The sequence below is a fragment of the Dicentrarchus labrax genome, unplaced genomic scaffold, assembly GCF_905237075.1.
Source record: "Dicentrarchus labrax unplaced genomic scaffold, dlabrax2021, whole genome shotgun sequence".
In the NCBI taxonomy this organism is placed as follows: domain Eukaryota; kingdom Metazoa; phylum Chordata; class Actinopteri; family Moronidae; genus Dicentrarchus; species Dicentrarchus labrax.
The window spans coordinates 7,234,167-7,246,511 of record NW_026136711.1 but is presented as its reverse complement, the minus strand read 5'-3'; the positions used below and the strand labels follow the sequence as shown (position 1 = coordinate 7,246,511).

Below are 12,345 nucleotides of genomic sequence, written 5' to 3'. Positions count from 1 at the left end.
TGTACTTACATACAGTACTTAAGTAAATGTACTTTATTACATTACACCACTGGTGATTCTACATTTCCTAAGATTTTTATTTTTACTGCAAGTGTATATCGGTTCCAAATATTGGTTTCCTTGATTACTAATAATCTCTATCGGCCCTGAAAAAACCATGTGGGTCAATCAGCTGAGTTGTTAATTAGTAAATAGAGTATAGATACTAACTCTATAGTTCATTAGGATCACTCCTCACTGGAGGGGTAAAAAACAAAAGGAATGAGCCTCATTTTGTTCATTAAAGTGTTACAATCTAGAGTTTACAATTAGTAGTTTGAATGAACAAATCATATTACCTACATACCTACATATCACCTACTGTATGTTGCTGGGTTTATCCGAGTGAAACTGCAGCATGGAGTAAATCAAAGAAACACAACAGGGATAGGGAGGTCCACAGCAGTGCGGTGCTCAGCAGTTTTCATTGATTAGAAATGTTACATTTCTCAAGGCTTTTCTGACCTAATGTAAGCCATATTAGAAATTAATGCAATCTCTTAACAATATTCAGATTTTGTAACTCAATCACATTGATTACAAAACAGTCTCAGAAGTCACTGGTGCTACTTCATTTGCATAGTTCAGGACAATATTTCTTCCAACATGGCTCAGAGATGTGTTATTAAAAACATTCATGTTATTGTCAATTAGCATGTTAAGGCACATACAGTATTATAGCCATTAGTCGCTAATTAGACAACAACTCTTATGACTACAGATGACATCACTCCACCATCCACATGACCCTGCACATCCCTCCGTGTGTCCCTCCTCTGTCAGTGTCCACACACAGGGAGCTGATGCCTCGCTGCGTCTTCCTCCCGGGATTTGACTTAATACTCGATGGTCACCGCCTTTGTCTTCAGGTATTCGTTGAGAGCGTCTTGTCCTGTGGGAGTGACAGAGACACTGACAGTGAGTGTGGATATTAATGAACGCTGTCGCTGCATCCTGGGCTCAGCACCACCCGAGGCAAATGTAATATGTTTAAAGCCGGGTTCTCAAACTCAGTGTTATCAACCGTTTGTACACATTTGCAGACACATTTGACATCTGCCTTTATTTTGTGCTGGATAAAATACAATTATTATTATTATTTTTTTAAATTGTATATGAAGGGTTATTTTACATTGATATCAAACAAGGGGAAAAAATGTCATGGGCAGGATCATATTATATTTTTGAGCATCCCCCCCCATACCAGACAGTGTTCAGCCAGACCTTTCTCCAGGACAACTGATTAGTAAGATCTTGCACAAATACGTGCCTCAGTTCAGCTCAGGTGCTTTGTTGGTTTTATTTAATTTTCATATGAGGAACAAATAAGTAGAATCAACAAGCATTACAGTTCCAACCAGTAAAATCGTGCATTCAGGAGCTGAGAGGAGTAATAACCATAGACATATAACCATAGACCATGACAGCCAAAACATCTCGATTGCCCCCTGGTGGCTGGCTGCAGTATAGCAGTATAAGTCATATAGCTTGCTGCCTCCATGTTCAAGTAAAACTCAATGTAAACGTCAAACACACTAGAGATGGTTTCATTTTAGGTTGATCTTATCAGCTGGTGTATGTTCCACTGTTATTATTCTGATATTCTGGTTTTAAAGGGGGATTTCAAATCACAGCTGAGCCCTGCTTGCGATTGAGTCGGCCGGATGTATGACTTTGAAAGGAAGGAAGTGGAGACAAGACGTCCATCCATTACATGTTGATGGTAATAGTAGTAGTAGTAACCTACAATAGAAAACTTAATCAACAATCTTTCTCAAGATGTAGGCCTACTGCACATAAAGGATATTTTGAAAGTTTTCTGTCCAATATTTTTTTTAAGGAAGGATATAAACATTTGCTTTTCTTTCTGAGAAGATTTCTGAAATCGATGAATTGTTTTTACATTTCTGTTTTTGTCCAGATGAAATAAACAAGATATAACATGTTAGTTAGTGAGCATTAGAGGTGCTGGCAGGCAGATCTTTACATATTTAACATACAGACATTAGAGTGGTACTGAACTCATGCAAGAAGAAGTGTCTTTCCCAAAATGTTTACCTGTTCTGAGTGTGACTGCAGCCGTGGTTAATGTCTCTGTATGTCCTTTAATCTAACTGCAATGCTAATTAAAATATATGAATAAAAGAAAAACAGCAGTTTTTCTCACCCAGGTCTTTGCCAAAGCCGGACTGTTTGAAGCCTCCGAAAGGCGAGGCCACGTCAGTCTTATTGTAGGTGTTGACAAAAACTGTGCCGGCGTTGAGTTTTTCACTGACGTACAGAGCTTTGCTGATGTCCCGCGTGAAAACGCCTGATGCCAGGCCGTACTCTGTGGCGTTGGCCCTCCTCAGGACATCGTCCACATCACTGAGGGACAGAGACAGAAAGGAGCTGTGGTCAACGTGGCAAAAAGGGTGTGTGAGTCATTACGAGGTGTGACGTAATCATGAGTTAGCTTACCCGCTCTTGAACTTGGAAATGATCATAACGGGGCCGAAGGACTCCTCCTTAGCGATGTACATGTGGTCTTGTACGTCAGTGAACAACGTGGGTTCAAAGAAAAAACCTGAAGGCAGACAAATAACAAGTCAAACTGCATCATCCGTCACATCACAAGTTGATATCTGAGACGGTCAGTGCAGATATCGCCACCCCACCTGGTCGCTGCACCTGTTTGCTCCCACAGACCAGAGTGGCTCCCTCCTTGATGCCGGTCTGACAGTACTCCACCAGTTTGTCCAGGTGGGCTTTGTGGTTCTGAGGGCCGTGGTCTGTGGAGCGGTCCAGCGGGTCACCGATCTTCATTTTCTTGACCTCCTCAACCTGGCAGAAAAGACATCGGAATGAGACAACCTTAAAATCAGAGTTACATGCTTGACCTAATCTCTTTCTGTCCTAATGGAGTACAGGTCACCCACGACTCTTTACCATTAAAAAAAATGTCTGCTGAATAGAAGCATATTTCTAAATTTCAATCTAATCTGTTTGGTTTTCTGTTTGGTGTCCTCCTGTCCTCCAAACTACAGTACTGCTGACTCACTGAAGCTAACCATCAGGGTTCCCACTCTTTTTCAGAAATTATTTAGCAAGAGTTTTACTCGACAATACAGGACAGCACTTGCTCACAATGGTGGTCAGCATTTGTAGGACACTCCACATTTGCTGGGTTTCATTGCGCGCTTGGCAGCCCATTTTTCTGCTGCGGCTTCAGTTCTGGAGTTCCAGTTCCGGAAAATAGACAACAGTTTTTCTTTAACCGTAACATTAATTTAAGTAACAGTTCAAATCAAGTAGAATTTATTTTATTTACAGTACTGCTTCATAATATTAGCTGCTGGGTGGCTAGCACGGGATGCAAAATGACAGCTTTGTATCAGGTAACACTTTAATTCAATACAGGCTGAGGTGGGCGATGTCATTTCATAAATTTGAAATGTATAAAACACACTGTAATGTAGTTGTAAGCAGATATAAGCATCTATAACAGGTGAATGACTGACAGTAGTAATATAACACATTGTAAATGAAGGTTCATATGAATAATGTATATAGATATGAAATATGAAGCATTTATTTATTTATCTCCAAACCAGTGTAAAGGTAACAAAATAAACCTACGTACTAGTGGCAAATTCAGTGTTCAAATCAGAAAAAAATAAAATACCTCAATGGAGTTTTTTGCCATTAAGAGGTGTGATAGAAAGAGAAACATGAGCAGTGTGAGATTAAGAAAAGACACATACCACTCTTTTCACAAACTGGTCATGAATGGTGTCTTCCACAAACAGTCTGCCAGCTGCGATGCAGTTCTCTCCCTTGTTGAAGAACACTGAGCTCATGCCCTGAAATACACAAAGAACACTGTGGTTTTCTTCTGCGATGATTTAAACGTGCACCAAAATCACCAAAACGTTGTTTCTGTGAGTGAACACACCATGCGCACAGCCTTGTCCATGTCACAGTCACCGAAGATGATGAGAGGGGATTTTCCTCCGAGCTCCAGAGAAACTTTCTTCACGTTGCTGACTGCACAGCTTCAGACGGAGGAGACACAGGCACACAAACATCAGCAGGAACGTCACATTTTGTTTAGATAAGAGTTTTGTGGAAGTGGTTTACCTCTCACCTCTTCATGATGTGTTTACCGATTTCAGTGGAACCTGTGAAGCCCAGCTTACGGACGTCAGGATGGTCAGACAGACGCTGACCCACCAGAGCGCCTGGAGGAGAGGGACAAGTTTAATGACGACTCGCGTATAATGCATGACGAGGAAGCCGGTGATTGAATGTGTGTGTTCCTACCTGATCCAGGCAGAATATTAACCACTCCTTTGGGCAGTCCTGCCCTCGCTGCCAACTCGGCGAACTTCAGTGCTGTCAGTGGAGTCACCTGGAGACACAGACCTGTTTTTAGCCTCGCTAGCAGCAGGGTTCTGGGAATGGCAGTGCTGGTCCAGACTGTAATATCTCAACTATTGGATGGACTGCCATGACATTTTGTACAGATGTTTGTTTGTACAGTGTGCCAGTCCCCTAAATCAAGTACCTCAATCCTGTATCACTATTGTACGCAGACAATTAGAAATACCGAGGTCCAAAAACTGAATTTGCTAGGCAGGATTGGGGCATGCAAAGAATGCAATTTGTTACTAGTTTTGATAATAATTAAAATGTAGTTCACTTTAGCTCTCACTTAACTATTTAAATTATTTATTTAATTTAAGCAGAAGGTTTAGGTTTGGCTCTAGCTCAGGCCCAAAACTGCTTCCATGGTTTGGAGTCGCATAGATTCTTTCCGGGCCTGGTTCGGGTTGGACCAGATTTTTAGGGGCCCGATCAAAGCTCTAGACAAAGCCTGACTGGTGGAGGCTGACCTGAGCAGGTTTGAGGACTACTGTGTTTCCAGCTGCCAGGCAGGCTGCTGTCTTCCAGGCCAGCATCATCAGAGGGTAGTTCCAGGGAATGACGATGGCACACACCCTGAGCAGAGAGAAAGGCAGGATTTCTGGCATGCTAATGACACGAGTGCCTGTTTGTAACTGTCATTTATTTATTCATGCAGTATTGGAAAAAAGTGAGTGATATATTAATCTTAGTTAATCTACTGATTTACTGAACATATGCAACATAATCTGCTCAACATATGTGTGTGTGTTTAATCATACAGACATAAATCCACTCATCCATCTCTCACCCTATTGGTTCCTTCTTTGTGAAGGTGAGGTTACGATTGGGCCTGGCCTGGTTGATGGGGATGGTGCTGCCCTGTGAACAGAGGACAATATTCATTTCCACATATTTATCCATATTCTGTGGCTGATCAGCTATGTGCTACTACCATTTGGTCGTAGCGTTGATCATAGTTTTATATAGTTTAAGTTTTTCGTTTCAGTTCTAGCGGCTGTCTCACTTGGATCTTGTCACACCAGCCGGCAAAGTAGCGGAAGGTTTGGATGGACATGCCCACGTGAGTCTTTAGGGCCAGAGTGTAAACCGCTCCGGAGTCGATGGCTTCGATGGTGGCCAGCTCCTCCTGGTGCTCCTCCATCAGGTCAGCCAGCCTGTGGGTGGGGACGCACAGACACACAGGGTCACTGACTTTGCTTCAATAATACTACCAGACGGGCCCCCGGTTAGCTCAGTCGGTAGAACTGGCGACCCATATACGCAGTGGCCCGGGTTTGAGTCCGACCTGCGGCCCTTTGCTGCGTGTCGTCCCCTCTCTCTCTGCCCCCCTTTCCTGTCTCTCTCCAGCTATCTCTCTGTCAAATAAAAGCATAAAAAAGGCCAAAAAAATAATACTACCAGAGCACATTATTCAAAAGGTCAAAGACCCCTTTATGATTACCTTTAGTTAATCCTTATGTATATTGGCAAATACATGTTTCTGATTGGCTGCCATATGTCATTCAGATTATAATCGTATATATACAGACAGAAAGTCTTATTCCCAGTGACAGTATTTGACAACCTGAGAATGAGACTCGGCCCGGTGGATTCTTGCAAATATCATTAGGAGCACTAGGAGGAGCCAGAGGAACCTGATTGTTTCACAGATGATCTGTCTCATGTTCTACTGTCAGGATATAGTGAAAGTTTCAGCAAATATGAATATAATAATAATATAATACCTGTAGATGAGTCTGCCTCTGTCTCTGGGGTTCATCCTGCCCCACTCGCCCTCTTCAAAGGCCTCCTTAGCAGCAGCCACCGCCCTGTCCACATCACTAATCTGGGCCAGAGACACGTCACAGATGGCCTACAGGACACACACAGGACGTAAAATCACAAAGCCTGCAGAGAGAACAGCCATGCTCCAACCAGAGGCTAGAGAATTCCCCTGTGAGATCAGTTAGATAGGGGATGAAGACTTCCTAGCAACCCATCACCAGACACAGCCACGAACACTGGTTGTCCTTAGGCCAGACATAAAAAATACATTTTATTTTAGATCTGTTGGCCTTGAAAAGATAAAGATGCTATTTAATAAAAGACAGTGCTCTCATACTATAAAAGTCCTTTTACAGCAGTGTCTGTCTTTTGGTCCTTACCGTGCCGTCAGTGGGGTTGATGGTCTTGTAGGTCTTTCCTCCGTCCGCATCAACAAACTCTCCGTTAATGAACAGCTGATGAGGCATCTTTATGGTCATGTTGTTGATGTTCTTCTCCACCTGTCGAATTAAACAGGACAACAGTCGACATGTTGTCTTTCATGGGCCATTCACCAACAAATACCAGCCAGCGACAGCGGCTCTCTAGGAATTTAAACACAGCCAATTGCACTCACATAGTCGACGACCAGTTCCTCCTCGCCGTCCTCCCCTCTGAGCTTCCTGACGCACATCTGGATGAAATCCTGGAAAGTGGTATTCATGTAGACATCCTCGTTCTGCAGCTGGCAGCCACTGGCCCGGAGCTTCACCTCCTCCACAAGCCTGGAAGTGTATGGCAGACAGAAGAGAGAAATGCATTCATTGGGATTTCTTGGGATAATGACCCTGAATAAACTCGTTAAAAGTTTCCGTTGCTTCCCAGTGGTAAAGTTAGGCTAATGTTTTTCAAACAGACTGCCCATTTTTAAAAGATGTTAACATTTTTAATTGGCAATAAACATAAAATACAAATGATGCTGATGAAAATGTCATCAGTTCGCAGCTATTTTGTCATAAATCAAATTATTGGACAGACATTTCAGTCAAGAGATCAAAGTTATTACAATTAATTGTCTAGGGTAGTGGTCTTCCAACTAGAGTCCAGGGACCAACAGGGGTCCTTGAACTTGAGAATATTTTGAAACCTGCATTGTTTACATTCTAGCAGCCTTCTTGGTGCATTACCGCCATCAGCTGTCAAACAGTGGAATAACATGAAGCAGGCAGGAGGAGTGTGCATTGTGCTGCACACATTCTGTGTCCTCGTACACACACGAGTTACAAACTACTTTTCTTGGTTCTTTACTTGGTTTTCAAAATGGGGTCCAGGGACCAACAAGGGTCCTTGAAAAAGAGGAATAGAATATTTTGACTTTTGGTGGAATAAGGTTGGCCAATATGACTGATTGATTAACAGCGATCCTTGTTTGATTATTGTTTCACTATGAAGACTTTCTTTAAAACTAATCTCTTAAGACAAACCCCTTTCAAATTGGGGGTCTGTGGTCTATTTCATGGCAATCCATCCAATAGTTGAAATATTTGGTCAAGAACAAAAGTAGCGTTTGTCCTGTGGAACACATCGTATAGACATTCATGGTTCCCAATGTGCCAGTCTGTCTTGTAGATGTGGAGATGTTTCACTGAATAACTGTAATGTGATTGTGTTTTTTTCGGACTATAATGGATTACCTTTTTTTGTGTCCTGATTATGTAACATTACATGCAATCTGTTACTTCCCAAGCCTGCATGATGCTAGCATGGCTAAAACTGGATATGGAGAAGTGGATTATGCTGCTGAGTGTCCATGGATGTTTTTTTATACACAGATATTTTGGGAGCCTTTTCCCCTTTATTAGACAGTATAACTTGAGAGATAGACAGGAAAGGAAGAGAGAGAGATGGGATGACACGCAGCAAGGACTCAGTGTTGGTACATGGGGCACCAGCTCTACCAGGTGAGCTCTGTGAAAACACTATTGGATGATACTGAGCACATTATAGCTTACAAGAATTCAAGCGGAATGGCAGAAGAAAGCCATGGCAACCTATAGTCATTGTTTCGTTTTTATTAATAACAACAGCATTACTGTACAGTGTGCAGAGAAATACTAACGTTATATTACCGTGACCTAATGTGGACATGTATGTGTGAACAGTTTTGAACTACCTGACCACATCCATGGAAGCAGCACCAGACTTGAAGAAATCAGTGGAGTCTTCGATCTCTGTGACATTAGTCAGAATACTCTGCCACACTGCCTGTGAAGAACCATTGTCAAAAGTCAGCATGGGACATTTTTTGTGGACGGATACACATTTCGCTGGCAAGCTCTCAGTTCAACTTCCCTAGAATTGGTAGGAGAGGAGGCCCTACCCTCATCTGTTCAGCGAAGGTTTTCTCCTCCTCGGTGAGCTCCACAGCAGCACTGCTCCCCGAGTTGAAGTACTGCGCTGCAGCGATCATCTTCCCATCCTCAAACTGCAGATTCTTCACCAGGAGCTGCAGAGAAAGAGTGCACAGAATGGTCATAATGACTGAATAAAGTGTGAAACCAGTTCCACCTTACATGAGCTTTAAAACACATTAGAGTAGCAGTGACTCAGTCTGTGTATAAAGTATGTCTACAGGAGAAAGGTGTCAAATGGAGTCAACAAAATACAACGTCTGACCTGTGATAAAGTGTTTGTCATAGACGCTGTTTACCATTTTTATTCATTCATTCATTTTTATAATTTTGTTTGTGGACTGCCTTACGCCACAGATCTTTTCTTTTACTGGCCTTCATTGTTTGGAGAAGTAAAGAAAATTGATGCCTGCTCTCATCTAACTTCCAAATTATTTGAGATGTCACATATCTAGGCTCATAGGCCCCGCCCCTTAAAATCTGATGTTCAATGATCACAGGGAAAGTTTCCACTTTCAGCAGATGAATGTGAAAACATCCTTCTAGAGTCAAACTCTGCACAGACAGCATTCAGACAGCACGCTGTAGGAACAAGGAGAAACACTGATTTCTGACGGGAGGGGGACTTTAAAGATTTGTGATAGAAAGGTTAACTGTGTCAAAAAGTGATGTCAGTCAGGTGAAGTTTATGGAAACCCATTTCAGCCTAATGTGATAATTCCAATATTTTGAGAAAGTTTCTCATTATAATGACTTACAGAATCTTTTTTTTTTTCCTGTCACAATGGGCTTCCATACAATTTAATGAGGGCTGTTTTTTAAAATGTGTGATTTTTGAACAGAACAGTGTTATACATAGTCCAGTACAGTAGGTGGTGGTATGACCCTTGGTAGATATTGTATCTTTAGTAAAGGCTGGCACACTAACACAGTGCACACAGCTTGGCAGACGGAGAGCGAACAGTCGGGCAGCAGGATGGCAAACGCTCCGCTTCAGTCATTCAACGTCTTTCTGACGGAGCGACTGACCGCAGCTGCGATGGACATCTACGGCTTCGTTGAAAAGACAATAATAGAGTACCAGGAGGAGGTGTACCGGACCAAACTGGAGAACCAGAGGCTGCAGCGGCTGCTGGATTTGGTCTACAAACCAGAGATAAGACTGCACAGGGCAGGTATGTCTCTGAGTTCACCCGGCACCTTACCCTGGGCCCGTCGGAGAACCTTAGAATCCGCCATTAACGAACCCGCATCAGATAACAGCAGTCAACGCTGTCTGGTTCGCTACGTTAGCAAGGCGCGTTAGCTACTGCTTCGTAGCTAATGACAGGAGGTACGTTTCCGGGCAAATTTCAAAATAAAACTCACTATACTGTACGGTCTAATGCTGACCAATGACGCTGACCCATTCTAAACCCCATAGGCAAAATGATCATATTCGTCGGAGCAAGACACTGCGGCAATAGGAAAACAGTATTTCCAGCTGCTGAATGTTTCCATCTTCCAAACTAGTTTCCTCCACGATTACAAAAATGAATCCAAGCATGGGATTTAAATTGTTGCACTTCAGATCAGTAGATCAGTAAATGTAAAGTGATAACTAGTTATTTTTTGGGCAGTAACCGTTATATTATCACTGTAATATTATTACTAGTAATGAGTTAGTGCCCAACACTGTTAGTTACACAGTTATGTAGCAGGGGAAATGCCACACTTACTTACAAAAGTACATGGATTAAAAGTGACAGGGTAGGCAGTATGTACTACTTGTAGAACATATACATTGATCACATTGTGAGCCCCTGGGTACCCTGGTGGTCACAATGTTCTGCAGCTCCATAGCAACAAACCTTGATGCACTGTGTGTTCTGACCCCTTTCTATCAGAACCAGCATTAACTGTTTCAGCAGTTTGAGCTACAGGAGCTTGTCTGTTGGATCGGCTTCACCACTTTTCCTTCCTTGGATCACTTTTGTTAGGTACTGACCACTGCAGACCGGGAACACCCCACAAGAGCTGCAGGTTTGGAGATGTTCTGACCCAGTCGTCTAGCCATCACAATGTGGCCCTTGTCAAAGTCGCTCAGATCCTCACGCTGCCCATTTTTCCTGCTTCTAACATCAACTTTGAGGACAAAATGTTAACTTGCTGCCTGATATATCCCACCCACTGACAGGAGCCATGATAACCAGATTAAAAAAAAAAAAAAGTTACGTACTGCAGCTTTAAACCAAATTTTTGTCCGTCCCAGCTTTCAGTTTGATGGAAGAGGATGACGAATTGAACGTCCTTTATTCTCACCATTGAAACACAACCATTACCTTTGATACATTAAAAAAGTACATACATTTGTGTAAATGTACAGTAGGAGTAAGCATGTCCATTACGACTTTGAGTCACCAATAGCAACACTAAAACTTTTATCTTGCAAGTGGTGTGAACTCCCTTGGCTGCAATAAAAACTGATACAATGTAGTCTTATGGAGAAATGAGCCGACTTCTCACTTGATTTATGAGCTCAGTAAACAGTTTCCTAATGAGTTTATGGTCTCAGTCTCTAGTTTCAGTCTTCTTCCATACAGCATGATGTTCATTTAGTAAATGATGGTCCCATTTACAGTAAAACAGACCATAAAGCAGGGTATGCTTTAGGGCGGGGCTACCTCATGATTGACAGGTAATTCTCAGTGAGTCTGTCCAGCTCAACGCACCAAACTCAGATCAAACTGTCAAACTAGGCAGTGCTGATCAGATATAGATCCAGATTCTGTTACTGTGTTGACTATTTCTCAACTAAAACCAATTTCAGAAACAGATTTTAGTGTACTGTCTATCTGGAATATGAGATTGTGAGTGACCAAGTGAGCCGCCATTGTTTCCTGACGAAAATAAGAGCAGCTCAACTCGCACTACGTCCCCTCCGCTGGCTCCGACAAACTGTCATGGCGATGACCATAACGCCAAACCAATAGGTGACGTCACAATAGGTTCACACTTGGTTCTCACCAATAGGATGCCATTAATGTTAACATAAAATCAACTGTTGCATGTATAGGAGGTGCTTAAATGCCCTTTCATAATAAGCTTTTAAAATGGTAGGAGCATGGGTTCATGAATTTGTTTAAACACTGTTGATGTGATGTCACATACTGTAACTGCATTTTGTAATTAGCTGTTTGTAATTCTAACCTCTGACCTTGTACCTGTAGCTGTTGGACTGAATGTGGAGACCCATTAACTGCCAGTCTTTTTCTATGAGGGAAGAGCTTACAGAAAGCATGTTGGGATTGTGGCAGAAAGTTAAATCATTGACCTTAAGCGGTGGATTGTATCGAATCACACCTGAGCTCCATTGTGTGTTTAAATATAGTTTAAATTAGCCAACCCAAACTACAAAAAGCATAGAAGCAGTAAACAGCATTTGGAATCAAGATGATGTGTCCACCCACACAAGACCATGTTCATGTCATATTGGAGTTTCTAACTTGTAAAAAGTGTTCACGTCAACTTCCAAGTCAACCAAACAAATACGGATATTAGCCAAATACCATCACTCATTGGTATTAAACCCACTTTATGGATATTTGGGGCATAAATCACCTGTTTCATCATACGATACGACATTACATTGATTCTTTGGACAATAATACGATATTAATATTAATCAGTGTTTTCACTTTGGATCGATATGTTGGATCGTTGAACACTGATACTGATGCACTGATACATCCATAATGGGTATGGT

The 12,345-nt window shown here is 42.1% G+C and overlaps 2 protein-coding genes across 5 annotated transcripts in view; one reads left to right on the top strand and one right to left on the bottom strand.

Annotated features, from left to right (window-relative positions):
- Positions 1-18: 18 nt before the first annotated feature.
- Positions 19-12,345, bottom strand: part of aldh1l1 (aldehyde dehydrogenase 1 family, member L1) — a 29,185-nt gene continuing 16,858 nt past the window's right edge. Inside the window, exons 8-23 of the mRNA XM_051414988.1 lie at positions 8,570-8,695; positions 8,363-8,454; positions 6,827-6,974; positions 6,591-6,710; positions 6,171-6,298; positions 5,450-5,600; positions 5,234-5,304; positions 4,914-5,019; positions 4,342-4,429; positions 4,166-4,259; positions 3,974-4,073; positions 3,783-3,881; positions 2,697-2,862; positions 2,500-2,605; positions 2,207-2,406; positions 19-931 (exon numbers count right to left, since the gene is read on the bottom strand). Coding sequence (XP_051270948.1) covers positions 876-931; positions 2,207-2,406; positions 2,500-2,605; positions 2,697-2,862; positions 3,783-3,881; positions 3,974-4,073; positions 4,166-4,259; positions 4,342-4,429; positions 4,914-5,019; positions 5,234-5,304; positions 5,450-5,600; positions 6,171-6,298; positions 6,591-6,710; positions 6,827-6,974; positions 8,363-8,454; positions 8,570-8,695 — 1,851 coding nt within the window. The 3' untranslated portion in view covers positions 19-875. The remainder of the gene's footprint in view (positions 932-2,206; positions 2,407-2,499; positions 2,606-2,696; positions 2,863-3,782; positions 3,882-3,973; positions 4,074-4,165; positions 4,260-4,341; positions 4,430-4,913; positions 5,020-5,233; positions 5,305-5,449; positions 5,601-6,170; positions 6,299-6,590; positions 6,711-6,826; positions 6,975-8,362; positions 8,455-8,569; positions 8,696-12,345) is intronic.
- The window catches only part of LOC127371851 (zinc finger protein 679-like), a 395,275-nt gene continuing 392,314 nt past the window's right edge, over positions 9,385-12,345 (top strand). For 3 of the 4 annotated variants that reach the window (XR_007886461.1, XM_051415023.1, XM_051415022.1), the window contains exon 1: positions 9,385-9,775. Coding sequence is in view for 3 of the 4 variants with exons in the window: in XM_051415023.1 (XP_051270983.1) it covers positions 9,481-9,775 (295 nt within the window). In the remaining variant the exon portion in view is untranslated. The other variant, XM_051415024.1, reaches the window with a different exon arrangement.